The 25,153-nt window shown below is 39.8% G+C and overlaps 1 protein-coding gene across 1 annotated transcript in view; it reads left to right on the forward strand.

Annotated features, from left to right (window-relative positions):
- The first annotated feature begins 591 nt into the window (after positions 1 to 591).
- The window catches only part of LOC105452193 (cell adhesion molecule 2-like), a 56,349-nt gene continuing 31,787 nt past the window's right edge, over positions 592 to 25,153 (forward strand). Inside the window, exons 1-2 of the mRNA XM_011693094.1 lie at positions 592 to 663; positions 11,084 to 11,159. Of these exons, the coding sequence (XP_011691396.1) occupies positions 636 to 663; positions 11,084 to 11,159 (104 nt within the window). The 5' untranslated portion in view covers positions 592 to 635. The remainder of the gene's footprint in view (positions 664 to 11,083; positions 11,160 to 25,153) is intronic.

Here is a 25,153-nt window from a genome sequence, read left to right on the forward strand (position 1 = left end):
TGTCCATTAACTCCCGCTTTTTTTTTACAATGTCCACCGTCTCTAATCTGATTCTCTTTTCTCTTTATTGCTCTTTTTATTTCTCTTTTCATTTATTTCATGACATTGTAAGCCTTCGTCTGTCATTGTCGTTCTTCTTCTGTATTTTTTGTTTTTTTTTCTTTATATATAATATTTAATTATACTCTCTTATTATAATTGTGTAATTTTTTGTGATTTTATAGACATTTATAAAGCATCAATCTTTATTCATGCACTTCGTTAAAAAAGAAGTAAGTAAAAACTTCAAAAGATTCTTTGTAGATAAAATCGTTTCATATATATCAACGACATTTAAATCAAAATGGCTTGACAAAATGGTTTGGTAAGCCATTGGTTTTAATCGTCAATAGCTTTACTCGTCAATGAGATGATTAAGTAAAAGATGATAATAAGAGATTGATAAAGGATGATTAAAAAGGAGTTAATAAAGATTGAATGGCAATGGCTTGGTGAATAAAGCATGTTCGGAAGCAATTTCATTTGAAAAATTTTCTCGTCTTCCAGCTGGGGAGCTTTCGTTTTCAGATATGTAGATGGTGCCATTTAAATTCCGAGAAGAGCAAAGCGTGTGGCAATTCGTCAATGTCAAGGCAATGTGGCTGCCAGTATGCAGTCGTGCATGTACGTATCTTAGCGGCGTGTAACGAAACAGCGATATTGAGTTTTGAAGTAGTTTACCACACAAAAGAAAGTTTCTCAGATAGTGATAGAGCAAAGAGAATGAGAGAAAGAGGGAGAAAATAGAGAGAATATCGATGTATAATATATTGTTGCAGTTTATGAAAACCAATATAAGAGTACCAATTATTCATTCTCTTTACATCTTATATTTCGAAGATCTGACATCCAATCAAAAATATACAATTATATATATTCCGAAAAGTTCTCCGAGAAATTGTATTTGTATTTTTTTTTAAGATCAAGATCATTCAAATACTTTGATACACACGATCGAAAGCAATCATTAAAAAATAACTCGAATTTTTTTAGAAGATGAAAAATCTTTTCATCAAAGTTATTAATTTTCCTTTGAGACGAGTGAATCTAATTTACTAGATTTTCCTTATCTTCGCAGGCTTTTAATGGGAACTTTCCGTTATTTCGAGCAGACGGCGGAAGCTCCGACGCGAGCGTTAGCATGGAATTCACGTAGGAAGAGCTTTGGAAACTTATTCCCGCGGTACGTACGATTATTTCGTCGGTTCGTCGAAATAATCGTGCGGGAACCGTTGTTAACGATCGTTGTTCCATCTACTTCCATCCGTGGCGAAACGCGAGTCCAGACGTTAGTTTAAAGTCGCATCAGCTCCGAACTTCCTGCGGTCGGATGTCTAATTATGCGCTCGTTTCCGCGACGAATAAAGGAGAAATAATTCTATAGATATCGCGTTACTCCCATGGATACCCGTAATTAGAGAGAGCGAGGATCGTATCGGGGCGAGAACATATATTCGCGGCCCGCGCCGCAGTTTATATCCACGTCGAAAGGAAACGTGAGCGCCGTGGTTAATATCTCCCGCTACCTGTAATAACGCGAACGATCGGCATTTGTTTCTATCCTCATTCGCGCGATATTACCAGCGGTTATCTCTGCGCGCGAGCCGGACGAGTTTAGAAACTCCAGGGATCTAAACGGGACGATGGAGCCATACAGCGGTGTCTTAGAAATATAGTGTTATGTTTTTGTATGTTCAACGCGAGAGAGAGAGAGAGAGAGAGAGAGAGAGAGAGAGAGAGAGAGAGAAAAGCAGAAAAATAATTTTATTTACAAATTATTATTTGCGATTTACAGCTAGCTATTGATAAGAAAGAAAATAAATAAAAGGGACAAACAATTGCACATATCTGTCTGGCTATAAGTTTTTTTTACAATAGTCCGAGATTGCGCAAATCGCTTTGAATTTGCTATTCGGTATGCTTCCGACGTAACCGCGATATACAGTCGTGAAAAGTGCACTCGGGAATCGTGGACTTTTCATAGCTGAATCGCGCCCGGGAGAGCAGCGATTTTCGGAATAGCACGAAAGAGTGAAACGGGGGGAGGGGTGGGGGAGGGGAGGGAACGGAGAACGTGTATCGCGCCGCTCTCTGTTGTCCCCGGCGCGACAATTAAACTCGAGGATTACACTCGCGGACGAGAGTCCGCGTTACGTCGTATCGTTATAATGGAAACGTTAATGTCGAGCGTCGCTCTTCCAGTCACGTGAAGCTCATCTGAATGCGATAATGCCCGGGCCGACCGGGCCGGCCGACCATTGGCCCCTTACCCGTGTCCCCGGGCCTATACACTCCGAGGCTTTAATTCCGACTTCCGAGCGCGCCGAGGTGTGTGTATGTATATATATATAAGGAGAGCATCCACTTCGTGTAGCGTGACCAGATACGAGTCTTAACCCATTCGGACAGGTGGTACGGGATAAGATAAGGGGACTGTCAGGTACTTCTCTTTATTGGGATACAATCTACTTCGGTTAATCAAACGCGCGGTCTCGCGAAAGAAATGGACTTGTCATTGGCACGCGCTATCGAACGTGATCATCGCGCTGTAACATAAAACTCTGCCGACGTGAAATCCCTCGTTGAAACCATCGAGCGGATTAATCAGATGAAAACACTCGTGTTTTTTATATATCGATAGTTCGTGTGTATCTGGCCGATTCTGTAAACACTTCGACTTTAGGAAAAGATTACTCGCGCGGGCCCACCTCCTCTCGCGAGTGTTTCCTCGGAACGGAATCGAGTAGCATTTTCACCAGCAATTTAGCAATGTATTAATTGCTAGTGAAAATTACTATTTAATAGCCTTGCTTTATGAGGAATTAATGCACAAACTTTTGGTCAGCGGCTTAACTCTCGCTTCTCCGCCTCCGTTATATGGGAGCGTCATATTTCGCTCTCGGTCGACGTTAGCCAAACGCTTGAAGACGGAACAATCGCCGGCTGGAATAACTACGTAGCACATTCGGCAGCGACGGAAAATGGAATGCGCGTAAAGTTTGTTCGATGTGAACATACGACCGGGAAGAGTTAGCGCGCCTCTCTCGCGTGATAAGTAGAATAGTCTAAAACAACTACAACCGCGCACGGTGAAGCACTTATAACTTTTACCAGCAGGTCCTCAGGCGAATTATTGTGACAGAATGATAAGCGTTCAGATAATCGAATTATTCTGCGGAGCTAAACATTACTGTGTAGCGATGGTATCTTAGCGTGTCTTTTCGAATATCAATGTTATAACTAATTCATATCCATTCGTCATTTATGCATGAGCTCCAATTTTATATGTTTCATTATTTATTCACTTTGTCATTTATTTGCCAATTCACATTATTACTATAACATATGTTATTACGTTGAAATTGTAAAAATGTACCATGTTAAAATGTCAGCTCTTTTTCGATCGCGTTCTCATTCGAGATATTATCTTTTATATGCCGTTAAATAATGTCGATCTATCTTGCAGATTTAATGAGCAAAAAATACGTAAAAGCTGATAATTAATCATGTCTAACTACTGTAAGGATGCAATCACGTTTCATGAATTGGCAAACGTTTGCCGGAATCTAGTGTAGTGGAATACACGAACTGTTGGAAGCCGGGTCAATAGAAGTCGCGTTTAACGTCGCGAACGAATATAAAGGACTTCCACGGTTAATTCCTCCTTTATCCAAGCTGGAAAGCTTAACCGTCCGTTCTGGCGCAAAGGAGTTTGCGGTACTATATCGCCTAGAAGCTGAAAGCGACTAATTATTTTTTATTTCAACCGCCGCGCGGTCGCCAGACAAAGGCCCTATTGCTCGTCGCGCGAGCGCGACCATGGACAATTTTATACTCGATTCCTCGGTTACCTTTTCTCTCTCTCTCTCTCTCTCTCTCTCTCTCTCTGCTTGTGTATTTTTACTCTCGTTAATCTCGCGTTCCAGACAGAACTACTTTAGACTGATTTTCTTTTCCCGGTTTTTTCCGCCGATTCGTTTAAGAGACCGTCCGAAGCAATTTCTTCAAAATTAAATCTCCACACTCACATATACGATCGTAAAGTTATCCATATTATAGCTAAATAATGCTGCAGGAGCTATTTTCAGTTTTCCTTAAGGTATAGTCATCTCCATTAAATTTATCTCAGGACATTTGAAATTCATCATAGGATAAAAAATGTAGGAAGTTTTTATTTCCTTAAAACTGATGTACAGTCATATAAAAGGGAGGGATCTGTAGGAAACATTTAAAATAAAATTCTGATTATAGTTTTAAATATTTATCTACTTTACATGTAAAAAAGGATGGAGATTTAGTCTTATTAGGTCACATTAAAAGATCAGAAGATTGCAACGTGTATCTTTTATAGATGCGTATGCAATTTATGGAAGATGCATATGCATGTCCATCCGAGAGATACATATCTTAATCTCATGCATTCAATATTGAGATTCAAGATTCGAGATACTAATTCTCGTTAAGCGGAAAAAAAAATTGATGATGATGCGGAGAAAATTAACGGCGCTGTTTTGGCTGACGAGCGAATTTATGTCGGCCGACGCGAGCTGTCTCGTCAATTAGTTGCCAACAACTCGGGAATCAGGACTGTATTATACTTTTATATATATATATATATATATATATATATATATACGTGTAAGTCTGTCGCTCCGCAGGCACCGGATGACAATGATCGCGCGAGCAAGAGCGAAGACGAAGCGCCTGAATGCCGGGAGTCAGGGACAAAGCGACTATTACGGTGCGCGGAAAGTGCCGCTGAATTATTCAGGCTATTCTTCTGTTATGCACAGGCGGTAGAACAAAGAACTGTGATACATCAATATCTTGCAAGTGGAATAACTAATGTCGTTTTACATGCCGCGTAATTACATATTATATTGTATAGGCGCCGTCGGGAAATGGGGCAGTGGCGGCGCGCATCCATATATCGAGCCGCGAGATAACCACGTTGCAAACGCCAACGGTTTGCGTAGCAGTGATATAACGGAGTGAAAACAAGAGGGGAAACCGATCCAGCACATGTGCGCGAGAATTCGCCGAACGGAATTTTCCGAAATAAAGCCGGGGCTCCCCGGCGTAACTATGGTAATGACTCCGCGCAAAAATGGGCACGGGTAAAAGGGCACGAAAGGAAAAAGCGTTTGCACGCGATGAACCGGCATGACGACGGGCCGATAGCTCTGAAAAGCAGGGGCCTCGGGGCGGATCGCACGAAAACGATGACGCGCAGGCGAGTATCATCGATTCGACATCGTAACTCGTTTGCTCGAGTAACGGCGCAGTGCGGTAAACTCGCCGGGGAAACAACAAGCCCGTTTTGTTGAACTTGGCAGAAGTAGGCGAATTAGACGATCCTATCTTATCGTCGCTAGAACGCGATAACGATGATCGTCCACTCGGTTCCCTCACTGTCATACCCCAGTTATTATTCGATTCACCGAGGCGAGCTCGGCGATCACGCACTTGACTTCGCCCCATTAAGCAGTTTCTTGATATTTATAACAGCAAACGGAATGAATGATAGATGAAAATTTTATTAATTGAAGAATCAAAATTAAATGACAGAAAAACGCTAGAAATGATATTTTTATTATAATAAAAAACCAATAGACTTTTTGCTCGCTTGCTCTTTTAATTTTGTATTTAAAGGAGAAAAACGAGATGGTCTGAATGGGATGAAAGAAACAAAATTATTTTCTGGAAAGCGTCTACGTGTTTCGTGTCTTAATACATCTATTCTATCCAACGTTCTTACCTTCTTATTCACTTATATGTCAATTAAATCCTTCAATCTGTATACTAAATTAGTGCTTCTGTGATCTTCTAATAAACACGAAATTTCAAATGTTTTTTTGTAGTAATCTAGATATTCTAGAACATCATTTGTGGCATTTAACCGGTATTTGACTGCCGCCGTATACAATTTTGCATCCATCGCCCGGTCGCGTCTGTTTCGGCCAATTGAAAGACAGCGACGAAATGACAGGCTACACAAACACGTGCGCGTGGCACGAATTAATTAAAACACAGCGGGGTGAGACGCGCGGCGTCGCGTCGGCGCCGACTCACGGTGTTCCGCCCGTGATAAAGGACAGGGAAGCGTCGTTATTAATCCGCGTAAAATTAATGTCTGCTTATAATGAATTTCAACTTCGTTCCGGGAAAGCCACCGTAACGCGGAGGGCTACTCTGTCTCTCCCTCTGTCTCTCTTTTCCCCTTCCCTCCCCTCTCTTTCTCTCACTCTCGTAACGCCCGAAACGCGGACACTGCATAAATTAAAGATACCTCAGTGCACGTTGTCCCCCCGACTCGCAAGAAGTTTTAACGATAGCGCTTTTTTTTAGGTGCGTTATTACGCCGCTCTTAGATAAGTCAGTATTAAAATAGAGTTCCGGTGCACACGACGGGGCATTCCTACACCCTCTCCCGCCGCGTTCCTCCATGCACGTTCTCCCCGCGCATATATTCCATTATGCAGAGCTATCGCACTTTACGGTGTGATTTCATTTCTGGGTCTTAGTGTGTTATAACACGCATATTCATCGGGACCTTGTTAAATATTTTACAGTCCCGCTTTCCGACGTGAAATACGATAAGGAGACGAGACTTTGAAGTCTTATGATTACGCGGGCTTATCAAATCACGTGAAGTTTAATAATGGATCCCCGATCGATTTATGACAACGTCCGCGAGGCAGATTGCGAAATTTCGCGAAAATCGAGATAATATTATTAGACGTTCGGCGAATAGAATGAGTGAAAATTTTTAACTTTGAAAATGGCTCGTGAGGGCAACAAAAAATTGGAAGGAATTTATCATATCTTCGTATTCTTACATTTCGCTTTTACTGACTTCAGAAACAGTTTCCACGGAAAGGATATCAACGGAAGTTACAGTGAAATTAGCTTGTCATATCCTCAGAAATAGCGCTCTCCGCATTGTCTGGTACAAGAACAACATAACCCGGCGCTAACACGGTAATACATAGCCCGCGCGAGAAGGGTGTCTCTTAATGTCGTTTAGAGCAAGAACAAGGTAGTTTCGGGGTTACACTGACTGATAAAGTGGCATTGTTCGCGTGAAGTCTCTAATCCGCGTGAGATTGTGTATGTCATATAAAGAAGATTCTTAATGAAGATCAAGATTTATAACGTACCACAAAAAGCCGACAATAAATAGCATGTTTAAGAACAAATGCAATATAGTTACATTAATGAGTGATAATAATTTATTAGTACTACTTTTTATAGTAAGTTATTTTTATCAATTTCCAATTTTTTAATTGCTTTCTGTAATCTTTATTTGATTATTTTTCGTAACCAAAAAATTCTCAAAGTTTTTTCTAGGGGATCAAAGATTTACAAAGAAAAAGCTTAGTCATAATCTTATTGTTACAAGCTATCAGACGCCGTGATGTATTATTATCACAAGCAGACTATTGATTGTTCAAAATTCTCGATGCATATTTTAGTACAAGCGTTAAGTCATCGTAGGCGGAGGCCCTCCGCCTATACGATATTCGTGATCGTTGCCTCGAACTTAGCGAGTTTCGTGAAGAGGCGACGGCTCCGACAGCTATGCAAAGCCGAAACTCTCGGTGCAATTAATTCTCGGGCCAAATCGAAGCACGATCCTCTCGATGGAATATAATCGCGCTCTCTTGGCCGGCGTCACGACCAAAGGTGACTTGTCGAGGAAAAGAGAGAGAGAGAGGTCACTTATCTCTCTTGAAGCCGATCGTGTAATTCAACGGTTCAACGAGGCTGGAATACGGGAAGCGAGGGACATTATTGTTAGATAGCCGATGGACGTAGGGTAAAACGAGAGCCGACGACGATCGGCAAGACGCAAATATTGTTGAATGCGCGGCGTCACGTTCCTCGCGATTAAACTACGAATTAATCGGCCATTCAGACGAGTTTTACCGCTCGTTCAGCGCATCGGTAATCGAGTCACTTTTCTTCTCGAGTTACGGATAATAGCGTAACGTCACATCGTTAACGCAAAACGCCCGTTTGTTACTCCCCCGTTTGTTCGCGATTCCAACTGCGCCGACCCATTGTATTTTAACGACTTTAACGACAATCACGTGGATGGATAATCCTGCGAGCACGTTTTGCTTCACACAAATCACTGTTCGACGCTAATCGATATCTTCGTGGAGCATCAAGCAGAAAAAACATGTTTAAAAAATTGATATAATGAATAATCGTGTATTAAAGTTAAGGTCATAAATGTTACAGCCTCAGAAAATACGGCAGGAGGGAAGAGGACGGCATCGATTTTCTCTTGTAATGGCCTAAAAACCGCACACAATGTGTTACACTGGTGTGTTGTGGGCAGTTCTCCCTTATCTAATCCTCTTAGGGTGATCTCGAAACTCGGATTCGCCTCGAACCTACGTCACCCCCGTAGCTTGCTTCTGACAGGCCATAACAATTTCCACCAGATGAACATTACCAGTTTACCAGTTTACTTTGCCAGGTATATGCAGAATCGAGAAGCAGACCCAAGTCCTTCTTCGTCTCTTCTCCTGCCCGCCCTCCCCTCCCTCCAATTACGAAAGCTCGTGAGGTTTCCGCAGAAAGTTTCGGTTTGCCCGACGTTTCTCGTGCGCGCGTCGCTGGCTAAACTGTTTAGACGTGTCCTAGGACGGGCGAAAACTTCGAGGTGACGTTCGAATTTTGGTACTTACCATGTCGGGTAAAGACATCGGAAGCTCCAAAGGATCGACAGGCCAGCGAAAGGGTGAGAAGATAGACATTGCGGCTGAGTCGCGAGACGAAGGAATGAAATATACCTCGTCGTGACGGGAAGTTAGAGAATTTCAACTTTATATATCCATAAAGTGGAGGTGGTTTGATAATGAACTGAAAAGCGAATTGATTTCTCAATATTGATATTCTATTTGCAACCTCAATATTGTACCTAATAATTGATACTCAGTAGACTTCAAAATAAGCATTAATAATTTCAAAATTCAATTTTGTAGATAAAAAATTCAGTAATTAATAATCGTTTTAGATTTGTAATTCAACACGTTCATTTTTTTGCCTTTGGAGTGATCAAAATCGTCATTGTTGCCATCAAGCTACGTTTTATCTATATAAATAATATAAAGTATACACAGTATTAATATTTCGCTATTAACCCGAGAATGGAATAAACTCTCTTATCTCTCTCATTACTGCCATGCACGGAATACAGTCCCGGCTTTATTCTATACGATGAATTAATATGTATACGAGATCTTCGTCTTACGAACTGTCTACGGGTTACATTTACGAGTGCACGAACGAGTGCAAGACCGTCGCGGCGTCTGGAATGTTCTAGCCTCCACATTTAATCTGGTACTGAAAATTTCAGCTCGTCTCTGCCTAGGAATTCTTGCTCTTAACCTTTTTGCTCTTCACGTCCATTCCCGTTCTTCTGACAGCGGCGACGACGACGACAACGACGACGACGACGACGACGACGACGACGACAACGGCAATGACGACAAAGTTAGATACCGACCTCTACTAGTCGTTGCATGTGCATACTTATGTACTCTACACACACATATAGTTTGTCACGCTTAAAAAATATAAGAGTTGAACTTAGACCTTCTATGTGACTCGACAATTTCTCCTTAGTTTTATGCAACAGAATGAAAACGCGTCGGATTATTAAGATGTGCGGAACTTAGTTTGATGGATAAAGATGTTGTACAAAAATTTCTGAAGAATAATTTTAAATGAGTTAACATATTTAACGAAAAATTGATTTGTACAAGAAAAAAACGAAGATACTACAATATTAATATATATGAATAAAGTATTTTATAAACAATCTTTCGATTTAAACAAACGATGTAATTAAATATTGGTGTTTACATCAATAGTTATTAATTTTTCATGGAATAATTTAATGAAACGATACATTTACCACTATTGTACAAAACTATTTTTTTCTCTAATAGTAAAATCTCATTAGTATCTCGAAATATATGGTTCATAAAAATTGTCGGTTGTTTCGGGCATGTCAAGCGAGGAGAAGATGAAAGAAGATAGAAAGGGAAGGTAAACTACGAAAGACGTCCTAACGGAGTCTATCTTCCATTATTTGAGCATCTAGCACGATCTACTTCCAATTCTCTGGATCATCCAATCGCGGCACAATTTTCCAAGCTTTGTCGACCCTCGTCACTATTGAGAACTCCAACCGAAGGTCGGCGCAATACTTTTACGTAAAAAGATCCGCCATAGGTCGAATAACTATGGCACCGTTTTTTTTTTAATACTTCTTTGTGCGCTTGGCAGTGGGTCAAGAGATTTACCGATTTTTAGGCGCGAAAGAGAGCCTCGCATTTGAAAACCATTCTCTATTCAAGATAGGCTACATATCGGTAAAGCGAGTAGTATCGAAGTAGCACTTGTTCTTAAGTTCCTAACTTGATCTAGTAAGCAAACCTTTGCAACAGCTCTCACCCATTTTCTTCGAAAAACTTAGAACTATAGAATAACTTAGAAAACTCTTTTGTAAAAAATGAAGAAGAAAATTAAGTGTTGATACTTAATTAAAATGAAGTATATTAAAAGAGATATGATTAATTTTAAATTATCGAAAAAGTAGTTCACGTCATCTCGATTTCGATGGATTTGATTTTGAACTGATGACGGACTTACGAAAATTAAAAATAAAAAATTATGTACATACAAAAGGATGTTCCAGAAAACAATTTCATTAGTAATGGATTTTTATAATCATTTATATAAATATTATAAATAAGTAAAATATTGCCCCCTTCTCCAGTTGTCCCTTTAAAATCTTTAAACTATTACATATCAATATTTATAACTAAAAATCACATCCTTAGATGTATTTACTCCGAAAAAACGTTTTTTTTTATTATCAGTAATATAATTGAACACTCGAGAAATCGTTGTCGTGTATTTCCGGCGACATCGCATCGATAGCACCCCCAAGCGACAACGTATATAGTCGCAATTGACATTTATGCGATCTCACACGAGCTCCCTTTCTCTTTTTTTGTTTCAGTCGCTGCTCTGAAGCTACTTCACATAAATGTTCCGGTGTACACCCTCAGGGGCAGGACCGCGCTTCTAGAATGCAGGTGAGAATGTTCTCCATAAGCTACACAAACGTCAACTGCTTTCTGCGTGCGCGAAATAGTCGCGATGTCGGCAGTGGTGCGTGCAATTCTCTCAGATTATTGCGGCAGCTTTATCTCATAAATGTAATATCAAGATCTTATCCTCTCATAACGACGTACATGCACTTTGAAAAGGAAATGGTTTCAAATTTCGGAGCTATATTTCGTAATATCGACAAACATATATTGGCAGAGAGATATAACGTAATCTGCGAAATTCTGTCGTGTGCAAATTATTCGGTAGATCACTAAAGCGTAACTAAATTTCATAATGGAAGGTTCGTTGACTTGATAAGTAGTTTAAGAATTTAGTTTATAATCGATAGTGTTTGAAATAGAAAGGTAATCTTACCCGTCTTTGTACTACGTCTTCATTCTAAATTCAGTTTCTGTGCTTCCAAAAATATCCGACATTCCTCGTAGGATATATGTCGATATAGATGTCTTGAAATTCTTATTCAAAAGAAGAGTTCTATCAGCTTTCTATATCAGGATGTATTGTGATTTGCTTCTGTAACTTTTACCATTTAGAATCTATTTTTAGTCATTCAAGCTAAATATTACAGTGTTATTATTATTTTACGTTATATTTAAATTGACTTACAATTTTGAAATGTCCAGATTTATTTATCTTTTGTACACATATACATGATAAATAACAATTTATTTCATATTTGATATAATTTTAGATTATAACAAAAAATAATTAGTTTAAAGAAGAAAAAATGCATACTTTATTAATAAATACTCTATTAGTAATGAAAACACGTTATTTTCAATTTATTGCTATTCCCTTCTAAAAAGAAGGGAAAATTCATGCTTTTAAGGAAATTTTAAATAACTATTATTTCTTGTAGTTTTCGTTTGATTTCCTTCTCGATAAAGCACTCAATTATGAAAATGGAGAATTTCGTCGTGAAAAGTCAAAGCTTTTCTCTGCTTTCGTTCACAAAGCATGACCGAGTTAAAACAGATGCGCGTTGCTGAGATGTGTTCTGCGAATTATCGATCGATATACATTCTTATTTTATATATACGCAAGAGAGATAATGCGCATCTCATTGAAACAAGACGCTACTTTACCCTCATTACATAATTTCTGCATTCCTCCTCTCGGCATACCTATTACCTTCCTTTTACTCCGGCACATCCTCCCTCATTATTCTCTCCAATTACAACATCCGATTTTATGATGTACCTAACAAAATCTCGTTCGGCGAACTTCGTTAAAAATCTGTAATATCTTTCTTCAAACATTACGTTTAGGATCGCTGAAAGCGAATAGAGAAAATAATTTTTCTAGATGAATAGAATCTAATTTATGAGAGATTTGTATTAAGGCGAAAAAAAGAAACAGGAACAATTATTTGTCCTTTTTAATATATCAGTGTGAAACAGAATAGAACATTTATTTTTTAAGAAAATACGAAAAGATTTCTTAAGATTTTTTAACATTAATTTTTTTACAATGTAAAACCTTTTTAAAAACAATCGACGAAAGATAAAGTTAACAGAAAGACAAAACTGCATGTTGCATAATCGGGTTTTCGAGTCTCCTAGTTTGCCCGCCCTCCACGATTTGCTGTACCGATCGTGATTACGTTAGTTCTGCATTCAATAATTTAATTGATTTATTCCATTAATCAAGTTACGCCTATAAAGAGGACTTCGTGGGCTAATTTGATCAGTTTTCGAATGACCGGCCTCCAGCACGATCCCTCGCAATAGCGCGCTCTTGCGCGCGGCATAACAACGATAAATGATCGGTTCGGTGGTGCAGGACTCGCTAAATAATTCGTCGGGGTATACGGACCGCACAATAAAACCGAAATATCGCGGCATAATCACTAATGTATACCAACCCGGGTTCCAAGCCAGCGGGCGTGAATTCTCTATATGTATGCACAGCACAGCAGGGTGCGCGGCGCGGCGCGGACCGAAACCGCTGTTCGTTCGTTACAACGCAAATGGTAGATCGTAATGAAGGACTAGACCTCCCAGCGGATAGTAGATTTTACACGTGCGCCGAAAGCGAAAAACTATACCATCACTGTTGCATCGACAGCGCGCGCGGATACGGGCGTGTGCAAATTCCATTTCCATCCGGAATTATTAAGACCGCGAGCGGTGGTAGTGCCGCAGTGAGGAAGATACGCGAGGAGATCGAACGAAAAATAGAAGAGAGGAGCCGGCGGGATAAACCCGGCGGGAAATGCAGCCGCAGAGGAGACAATACCGAAGACGGAACTGTTTCTCGCATTTGCCCCGCGAAGGTAAATCGTGTAAGCGGAACTCATAAAAGCATCGGTAAGAAGCGAAGCAATAAAGTACGTATCGAGTTTGCGGTTAATGTTAAAGGAAAACGATAAATAAAATTACAAATAAAAGCGAGGACTGCGAGAGAAAAAGAAAAAGAAGAAGAAGAAGAAGAAGAGAGAGTGGAATCGGGTACGGGTGATGGGAGAGTGAGTGGCTGCGAGATGCAAGTCGGATCGAACAACGAAGAAATCTCGATACTTTTCGAGTCTCTTCGTAGTTTACTTATTTACTCGCCTACACGGAGATAGGTCCGTGCGGGAAAACTTCTCGCCCTTTCTCCTGCCGCCACGCCGTCTTCCTATACCCCCTCTCGTCCGCGACTTCCTTTCTGCCGGAAAAAGATGCCCCCTCGACCCCCAACTCGACCGTGAGGCTCGTAACTCTCGCGAGATTTCTGCAGCGCGCAAGTTCTTCGCAGACGTTCTGGACGACTGCCGTACGCTGCTGCGCGATCGTTTCCTCTAATCTTCCGATCGGAATTCCATCGCCGACATTGATGGCTGCTGCTGCTGTTGCTGCGGCGACGGATCGAAGCCGTCAGGAGAGACGAAAAGAAAAGGAGGAGGACGCAGGGAGCGAAAGAAACAGCGAGCCGTTAGTCAGCAAAACTCGTTTCAGCCGAACGATCCGTCATCGAATATGGGCGGAGGAAGAAAGAAAGGAGAAGAATCAGAGGGAACCGAAGAAAGAGGAGAAAGAGAAAAGCACCCTCCAACGTAGAAAGGGAGCACCTTGAAGGTGGCTACCAAAAGCCATGGATTTTCCACCCCTTCGCGTGCGCCCGGAATATATACGTGACAGATCGATCAGCCTTTCGTAGTATTCGCGACGCGAATGCGATAGTCCAAAGCGCGCGACTCGTGTACGGTTTGTGTATTCGATGGCTGTTTTGCGGTCGATTCGTTTATTAACATTTTTAGTAGCAACAGTAAATCGCAACAAAACATAAATATACATTGGCGAGAAATCAGACGAATTCAAAGGAAAGTGTTCGAAATCCCACTTTGAGAATGTTAATGCTATTTTCGTTTGCTATTTAAACGGCATGATCTTTTCGTCTTTCTTTCATTTCCTGTTATTTCTTAACTCAATTATTATTCATTCAAGACAAAATCTAAAAGAAAAATTTCCGGAATTCCATTTTGAGAGTAATATGTCCTAATTTTGCTTTTTAAATGTCATGATATTTTCGTCTTTTTTTCATTTTCCATTATTTCTTGACTCAATCATCATTCCTTAGCTTTTTCTTCCGTTTCATACAAGTTTTTACTTATTTATCCATTAATAAAAGCGAACATATCAATAAAATTATATTATATTTTTATTCTGAAGTGCGCACAGCAATCGGTCTCGATGGAAGATCATATAATAACTGAACAGATAATAGTAAATAATTATTATAAAATAATAGTAAATCGATCATATCAACGTTCGTACAATCAAGGTCAAGATTTTCAACTTGACTGTCTGCTGTCGATTTATAAGCCTTGGCGATCTGTCTGCTCCAATACATTCCTCACCCTTTCTCGGCCCTCGGGGTCGGGACCACCCCGGTTACCCATGCCATCCGCTAGATGGATGGTAATTGCATACCCTAAGTTATCACGGAATCGAAGTTTCTTCCGGTAGGAAACGACAAGCTTCACGGAATCTCTATTAGGAAGGCTCGATCGAAGTGCCGCGTGGACGTGTACTACGTACACACCGCCTAGTTTGTGTAAGAGTCGTGTAGTCACCATGTTTAGCTCGCACACGAACGTTCGTTCTCACGTAACCGCGGAATCACCTCGAGCGGAGGATAATTAAAGCGTAATTATATACTTTGGCGAACGAGGGAACGGAGGATGGGTGTAATGACGTTTAGTCGACACGTCGTAGATCTAAACGTCGTAATTGATGTGGTACTTAATGATCAAGAATATGATCAGATATGCGAGATATCACTGCTCTTGCGGAAACGTGCTTGAAAAATTCTTTGCATTTTGTGGAACAAAATACGTTACGACATGTATAAAATATTGAAGTAGAGTATAGTGACACGAATATATTTTTTGTTTTTTTTTATGCAAACGATTTTCAAACAGTTTTTGTATTAGTTGTACTACACTAAAATAGCTATTTTTTTTATAATAACAAATGAAAATATCGTGTCTCGGATTCTTTATTTACTTTTTCAGTAAAAATCGCCCTCGTTCTTTCTCCTTTATATTTATATAATTATAACAATATAAGTACAAAAGAGTAAAATCTGATGAAGATGATGAAGACTGCAATTCAGTCGAAACTAGCAGTTTTTTACATCTTTACATGTAATTCGAAATATTTTAATTAGTAAAACATCCAAATGTTTGCTCGTTTTCGGTCTTGAAATTTGCCTTTTATTTTAATTTGTTTTTACATTTACGAGCTGATATTTAAAGTATTTGCGTTTTATTCTATGATTTTCACATCTATTATTTAAAATCAAAGATAAAAGTTTGATGACAATTTTTATTATATCACAATTACGAAAAAAATGTAATGTAGAGCAGAGTAGTTTTAAATACGTGAAACTTTTGGAGAGTAAGTTTTTTTTAGATCAATTATAAAATTTAAAGTTTGATGACAATTTTTATTATATCTCGATTACAAAAAATGTAGAGCACAGAGTAGTTTTAAATACGTTGAACTTTTGAAGACTAAGTTTTTTTTAGATCTATTGTAAATGGAGACCTGTCATTTTTCTGACAGGAATATACATATATTGACTGCAAACTATCCCCATTGCTCGTTCACAGTAGGTATAGATATGTTTCGAAAAAACAACAGGTCTTCACTTTGGACTGACACGGACGATATTGTTATTCAAAAATGTCTCTTGTTCGCAACTAGCGCAGTTCTTTCTCTCCCATTTTACGTCGAGAGAAATCACCTTGACGTATTTGCAGTTATGAAATTTGAACAAACGAAATTTATAGGTTCAACATTGCGTGAGATACGATTACCGGCGCTTTGACCTTATATCTAATGCCAAGATATACATCGTCGTACCTAGCTCCATAAATTCGGGCGTCCCCGAGTCTGCCGTGTGTCGCAAGGAGCGAAACGCATGAAGAGCGATGAGCTCGCCCGAAACTCGGCAAACCGTCCGGTAACACGTCGATTCGATGACCGAGCCGTGAGTTATTGGATTTCAAAGTTCGGAAGTAAAATTCGTCACATCGACCGCCGGCGAATCGGCGACGGCAGTGTACGCGCGGCACGTACCGTCGAATTGACTATTGCACTTTGAAACTCAATAACTTACGAACGAGAACCGACGCGACGCTGCGATATTGAATTCAAACTTTCCTGTTATTCTTATATGACGGACGATTTATCCCGGTAGAAAACATTTTCTCTTAGAGCATTTCCGCGGTACTAAGATCCGATTCGAGATGTGTTCCTCCCCCCCTTCTCCCCCCGCCCGAGCAGCCGTCAAGAATCCCTTTGCTACGCGGCATTCGGCTTTGATCCCCATATTTAATAATATTGTTTATTACATTTTCAGAAATTTATTTATCATTATGTATTTATGGATAACGCGTTAATTTATGGATAACAGCGATGGTATTACACAAACTCTCGACAGAATTTATGTATTAAAGCGTGACGCAGATACTTGTTTTGCGCAAATTCCATAAAATATGGTATGCAGTGTCATTGCACGTACGTCGCATGAAGCACTTTACGTTAATCTGCGCCATGCATATGCCGCGCACGACCCCCCTCCTTCGGCCTCCTCCTCCCTCCCTCCCCCCCCCTCCCTCTCTCTCTCTGTAATATATCTCTATTTTTCGACAAAGACGTGTACGCGAAGGTTAGAGATAAAGATATCATCTCTTTAGCTAAAAAGGAGTACAAAACAGTCTGCCATGGTCGTTTATGCAGCGGTGGAAAATTCATATAACATGTTGCAGAACGTGGTCTGTACTTGCGGGCACTATCATCGTTTCCAATTAATATTTTTATCGCGAGCAAAAACACTCGGTAACACGCTGGCCGGGATCGGTCACGGTTTCCACAACTTTATTCGCCCATCGAACGAGTATCGTATTTGCCAGAGGAAACAATATGCTCCCCACGTAACGTCGTAAACGAGACTGTGAAAGCGCGCGAAGCGCTTACAAATTGGAACATACGCTTTTTCCACGGTGTCTCGGAGAAATCGTGGAGAAAGTGGAGCGGAGCGTTGTTTCTCCCGGCGCCCTTCGATCGGCGACCCTCTCACGCTTTTACCCTCTCTCGCCCTGCCTCCCCCCCCCGGCTCGTCGCGGACGTTCTCTCCGGAGCGTATGTGGCCCCGACGTCGCATCGACTATCGCATAAACCGAGGACACTTCAGCTTTTCAACCTGCAGCTCGTCATTTCGCTTCATTTTATAAGGCACTGTTCCCTGCCCCTCACGCGTTATTGCACTCATTTCCGCGGTACTTCCAGTTCGATGTTTTAAACGAACCGGGGGGGGGGGGGAAGGGACGGGAACAACGACGCCCGCATCGCAAGCATTAATTGGATCCTACTCGACTCAGACAGCTGTCAAGGAACTCGTAATTGAATTTCTGAAACATTAATCCGACTGGCACGCCGATCCAGCGGCAGCGAATGAAATCTTGAGACAGCAATAAGAGGGAAAGTGAGAGAGAAAGGGAGAGAGAGAAAGAGAGAGGAAAACAGGTGGAAGTAATCGCACTCGGTTTTCCCTTCCTCCTTCTCACTTCCTTCACACTGGATCTTCACCGTGTTCTATCGAAATTTACAGTAATCAGAAGTATATCATGCTCTTTTGCGGAGACGAATAGCTGTTAATTATAAATTCAAGAATAATTGAACCATTGAATGTATTAATGAATAAAAGTTATTTTTAAAAATGTATATACATATACAAATAATATTTCGATCGGACTCTAAGAATTTATATGAGATAAAATTTTGAAATTTTTACATTTTAGAGTATCATTAAAATTACAGTAAAGATTAGATAGGTAATTTTTTATTAAATGTTTTGACAAATTTTTTCTTTCTTACAAAGAAGATATAATTTGTATGAATTCTGCTATAAATTGATTGTTTTGTATTTTAATAATCTTTTGTTTTTCTCGAGCGTAAGATATTACCGAACATTTTTTCATATTATTCATATTCATCGTAAAATTGTTCTCGCGTCATTTTGCACCATTCGACAATTTTTTAAAAAGAAAATAGATAAACGTTGAATTATGATGTTATTTTCCAATTTTATTTCTATAGTTTTTTCTTTATATTTGCAAAGGAAAAAGGGCTAAACTTTAATCCAACACTTGATTGAGTATTATGATCATGTGTACAGTATAACATCAATGTGATAAGTTAGAAAGGAAGAGAAACGCGAAAGAGAATTCTACGAGCACAGTATCTTCTTTGTCCTGCGATTTCCACATTTTGACTCCTTATCCTCTTACCACCTTTCATGATACTTTAATCCACCACTTGAGCGTGAATAGTAGCAATGATCTATCGCGCACCGGTCTTTCGAAATTATTCGAGTAATCTTTTACCATATACAGAAAAATGAATAATTTTGTTTATTATAATTAAAGCATACCATATGTCTTGTGATTTATAATTTTTCTATGTAAAAAACATTTTCGTTGACAAAAAAAGACGATAATAATATATTATTTTCAATGAAACTCTCATTTTACAATAAAAACTAAACACCCATTAAATTATCAACAATTTATAACGATTTAATTAAACCGAGTTAATTGGGTTTCCTATAATTGCATTATTTAATTCATACTCTAAAGTATTCTCTTTCATCACAAGCATTTCTGCCGCAATGTAATTCACATTGATTTGATACGTTTAATTTAACTGAGAAGTTTCGTATCTTCACTGTGAAGATACACAAGTATCTCGAGGAAGCGCGAGACCATATGCTCTACTTGGAAAATTATTTTGTCAGAGGCAGAAACTTCCAGCGAGGAGATTCGTTGCGATATTGACGTTTCACTTCTCCAAACTGCAAAGATATAACGAAGCTTCCAGATTTCCACGTACAGATTCGCAAACTCTTACCTAATGTTGCGTGCTTAATTAGGACTTTTGAATCGCGATACACACTGCGTACTTCGGAAGGACTCTCGTAGAAAGACCTGGCGTTTACGTAACTTGTCCTGGCAAAAGATATCTGTTGGAGCAATTCAACGTTCGTTCGACGATCGATACTACGATTTAATTTACCTAACAGCAGTCATCTACAATATTATCTAAGTACTTTTGGGGAGGATGTTTAAGAAGAGGGTTCTCCTTCCGATTCGCGCGAGATGAGAATATTTTTGTTTACTTTAAGGGAAATAAAGCATTTAAAATGCACAAAGTACATCGAGATTAAAAAAAAAATGTTTGAGAAAGACTTTTCTCCTAGAATTATTACAGTATTTACTGAGGTTTTCATCTTCGAGTCATCAAATATACATACATACCTCATAGATATATGTATTTCATAATGTAACTAATTAATTAACTGAGCTGAGAGAAATCAGTATTAATTAATAGCATCCGTCTACAGACAATAAAAGATAATTGAAAAGTAATGTGTGCTTCCATCAAACTATCAGTCATATCTTTTTTTTCCATCTGAGTGCGTCAACAATTGCGATGAAAATGAAATGTTCTAAGTAGAGTACGATTATCGAAATATCTTGTATGATATATACACATATCACAAATTAGTTCGCTCTTACAAGCATAAACTTCTCTGGTCAGTTTATTCGACGTTTATATCGCCATCTCTGCAGCAGCAATTTCTCGCGCGCGTGCAGCTTGCCTCTCTAGAAACGAAAATTATTCGCGACGCGCTCGCGACTAGATCGTCAACTCTTTCATTATCGGTTTTCTCGAAAATTCTGCAGATAATTAAATCAGTCGGGAAACGTCGGGTGAAAATGTCAGGCAACTGTGACACTTTTTAAGTTTTTCAAGAAGAATTCTCGTCCGGTCGTTTATGCGAGCTACATTGATTTTTGCGCCGAGATATAGATCAGGTATTTAAATAACAAAGTAACGGTTGACATATAATCGCAACTAAATTCTCATGCGTGCAAATCAAATAATTATGGGCAAATAGCGGTAAAAGCCTGCTTTAGCATTTGTGACAGCGCCATGTACGCGCCATCTTAAAACGAGAAATAACGCGCACGGCCGTATAATATTAATAAACCTTCATTATACTAATCGCATATCCATTAGCGATAATATGTAGAAAATCATACGATCGAAATTATTGAGTACTGTCACGTTTGTGTACCGATCTATTGTGTGGACGTGTATAAGTTACCGCGAGATTGATACTGCCTCATTTTAATTAATACCCCAACATGTTTATTTAATACGGCGAAGCTTTGAAACTAGTGTACCGCTAATTTACCATTAGTTAAATTATTGAACATTCGCTCCGCGTTATATTCAAACAAGGAATGCAGAGGCTAATCAAAAAGTTATCATTGTCTTCTGACAAGGGAATTTTTTTTTTAATTTTTCTGTATTTATTCCCGAGGTACATTGTATTAAATTCCGATAGTTCGCGTATTTAAATGAGAGAACGCATTTTAGTACTTTTGCGGTCTGCTTGATAGATTAACGCGCGGTTAAAATTTATACGATTAGGTACACCCCAAACGAAGATTCATCGCTACACGTTAGCTTCAACATTACACGCACTCCTTCCTTTCGTATAATTTCACCACAGAGAATTTCCTATTACAAGTTCCACAGTCCGCCATTCTCGCGCTGTCTAATCGTTGAATTTCACCTCGATTGCCCCGCGAATCTCATTCATCATTGCGACATTTTCCCCGATCTTACTAGCCCGACTAGGTGCTCGGCGCGACTTGATTTCGCGTTTATCAAATTGCAAATTGATTTCGAATCTTACTGCGCACACGCGAACGCAAACCGCTGTCGCGTACCGCACTTTATAACTTTTTTAAATGAAAGGATGTTTATACATACATTGCCCGTATAAAATATTAAACGTTGTTTTATGCACGCAAAAAGCCGCAATCCATTGAATTTATAATAAACAAATTCATTGAATAAATTTACAAAAATTTAAATAATGGGGATAGACATATTTAACTGAAATGAAAATCGTACGTTATCCGACATGACTACAATCGCGAATTTGATAATGAATAGAAAAATGAGACAAGATAAAGGTAATACGTAAATTATTAATTTTCCATCAGAGTGACTTCTCTGAATGAAGTTCGCTCATTGCGGTCAATTTTGTATTGAAGTACGATGTCGATAATCTCGAAGAAAGAACCTACGTTCTATTTTGGCAATAGCAAGAGATATAGAAAATTTAATGCAAAACAAAAAGTAGTAAAATAATGGTTCGCTAAAAATACAAATAGATTACATTTGTTGAGGAAGGAGCATTGAAATCGACACGCGCGCAAAGAATTGGAAGAATATACCACATAGACAATGAAGAAAGGAAGGAGAGCTGAACAAGAGGCGGAGACAGATACGCGTGTGCAGGGAGGAAGAAAGAGAGAGAGAGAGAGAGAGAGAGAGAGTGAAAGAGCAAAGAATTCCCGCAGGACACGACCCAGCAAATGAGCCGGAGAATGCAAATCAATCCCACGACGCGGCGCTCGAAATTGTGCACCTACGCTCGAATGCGGCAATCCCTTTTCCAGGGCTTTGCAGCACGTGCTGGTGGTGCGGCGTTACCGCCACCAACACACACAGCCCGCGAATGCCCCCCCAGGGTACGTCACTGCAACGGTGCAACGGCGCAATGAGACCGACATTGCAGCGGAGCGTGCATTATCGCGTCCGACGTGTCCGACGCGACCCGGAGAACCGCCTCCTCCTGCGCGATCCTCTTCGGGGAATAACGTTTCCCCGACGCTACCCCCGTAGTAACACGACTTCGCTTGCTCGCGGGATCCTCGGTGCGAACCACGTTGGCTCTCCCGTTGCCGTACTCCAACCGCATTTCTGAAACGACGCAATACACCGGACGGCCGGTGGCAATCGCCAGACGGCCCTTTTACGCGGCACCTTAATACACATCGTATCTTCTCGCGCTGGTTTTTCGTCCCCTTCCCCCCTCCCCTCCCCACCTTTTTTTTTGCAATGGCTCGCTGCGCGCTGGGAAGGCGCAAAAATGGAACAAGCTTGCTCCGAATGGCAGAACGGATATTTTTAACCCGGACTTAAGGGCTTAAGAACGAAATTCGCGCAAAGACCGTCTTATTTCTGTGAATCCCGTCTTTTAAATCTCATAGCTCTGAACAAGACTTTGACGTTTAAACTCAGTTTTTCTTGCTTTATCCATTCTTATGCAGCCTTCATCAGATTTCTCGAAATTTGGCTTTACGATTGTCATAGCAAATAAACCCATATTATTTCAAGAGTGGCTTGAGGAAAACTAGTTTAAGTTGATTTACGATAGCACAATACGTACTGACCTGAAAAAACACGTCTCTGGAAAATACGAGATATGTATCAATTACACATTTCAACTTTTTATTTTTTGTCATCAATGTCGATTTTATTCTCAGATATATTATTATTTTAATTACGTCAGTTGTTATTTTGTCAAATTAATTTTTCTTTTTAAGAGACAGCAGCTTTTTTTTTTAAGATTGATTTTATAGTCCATTTTTCTATTTTAGGACGATAAAATCTTTTAAAATGAAAACTAAAAAATATAAAGACCAATAAAACGAGCAAACGTTGCAATATAATCATATAATTTGATTCGATAAAATTACAGCAGAACGTTTCGACTTGTAAGTCTTCTTCAGCTACAAATGTTTCAAAGTATAATAAATTACATTAAGTTTTCTTATTGTTAGTCGGAGAACACAACAGTCGGAGACGTAACATTCCTTTTCTAGTGTAAGCTATAGTGTCCAGAATTTAAAATTCAGATAATAAAATCTTTTATTACAAGCCGTTTTTATGATTTAATACTATTTCTGACATGCCCAATTTTTATCGTTTGAATTAATTGTACCATGAAAAATTGTACCATGAATATTGGAACGTATGTTCCAATATTCATTTCAGAGAAACTTAATTCCTTCATTAAAATCATTTGTCAGACAAGATCATATTAATAGAATATCTCGTAAATTTTCTAATGACGTCCGTTTGATGAATATGGACGGATCGGATGCGAGTGAGATGTCTGAAGAGTGAAGGGGGAGAGAGAGAGAGAGAGAGAGAGAGAGAGAGCACATGCGGTTACTTTTGCAAACGCGTCACTCGTAAGAACATGGCGATGACGGGGTCGAAGAAGCGATTCCCTTTGTCCTAACCGGCGAACTAACCGCTCAAAAGGTTTATCGGAGCATGACTGAGAAACTCCATTGAAATGCAATTTAACGAGATGGAACGGTGGGGAAGGGAGGGCTATCTAGAAGGGCGATTATGGCGAAAACGACAAATGCGCGGTCGTCGAATAAGGTACCTCTTCCGACCGGATCAATCGGTTCCGAACATAATATCAAAGATGGAATTTAATTGCGAATGAGCATAGATATGAAGATGAATTTGTTACTCGAGTCCGCGGCTAATTTGTTATTCGAGCAAAGGAGAAACGCGGTGGCTTTTTGCTTTCGCCGTAGTTAATCGCGTATGGTCGATAACGATCTCATTTCGCCTCTTGTAACTTTTAATGATCTCGGTATGCCTTCTTCTGATTATAATATATCTAAAGATCCGCGTGTATATAATACATGTACGTGTACTCTAGCGAAGGATTATCGATCACTACGAACGCGCAAACTATACAGGAGCGTGTAACGATTATGAAACGTTACACAGCAGGGGAGAATTATCTATTATGTGCCATCCGATACATGTTATTTAACAAAAATCCCGACGTAGGCAACTGATATTTTCGATTTGCCGTTTTCCGAATACAACAAGGGTAATCCGCGATTAGCGAAATGACGGAATACCGCGACCGTGTGCTCCGCGATCACGGATATCGATCAATTATTGCAACAGTACTCGCTCCACATTCGTCGAGCCTCGTCACGCGAACGGTCCCTTCGATCCTTCCTACCGAACGTAATCACGTTAAAATAACATACGAACGCCGAGCTGCGCTTTCGCGAGTTCGGGGAAAATCGCGTTTATGGTCGATGCCTTTAGGACGCGTCTGTTTCGGACGATCGTAAAAAGCCTCTGATGCGAGTGATTTTTCAAACGGCTCTTTCTCTCTTCCGCTTCCCCCCTCCCTTTCTCTCTCTCTCTCTTCCTCCCATCAATGTAATATTTTATACATATGATATTTGATATTTATATATATATGACATATATATATATAGGTATAATCTGCCGTTATAATCACCAAAAAAACTATGTGTTCTCTCGAAAATTTGGCAAATGCATGAAAACGTGACGTCACAAAATTGCGCGAAACGTTTAATCCTCGCGCATCCTCGAGCAATACGCTCTCCCATGTGTCAATTTAAGCACACCATACGGCATAAGGAGCAACCATAAGATTAATAGTTTACCGCGCACGGAATTAGCGTACTCCGAGATGCTAATGCATTGCTCACCGCAAATGTAAATACGTAACGTCTATGTAAATTGGCTTTCGG

The sequence above is a fragment of the Wasmannia auropunctata genome, unplaced genomic scaffold, assembly GCF_000956235.1.
Source record: "Wasmannia auropunctata unplaced genomic scaffold, wasmannia.A_1.0 LD336036.1, whole genome shotgun sequence".
Lineage (NCBI taxonomy): Eukaryota > Metazoa > Arthropoda > Insecta > Hymenoptera > Formicidae > Wasmannia > Wasmannia auropunctata.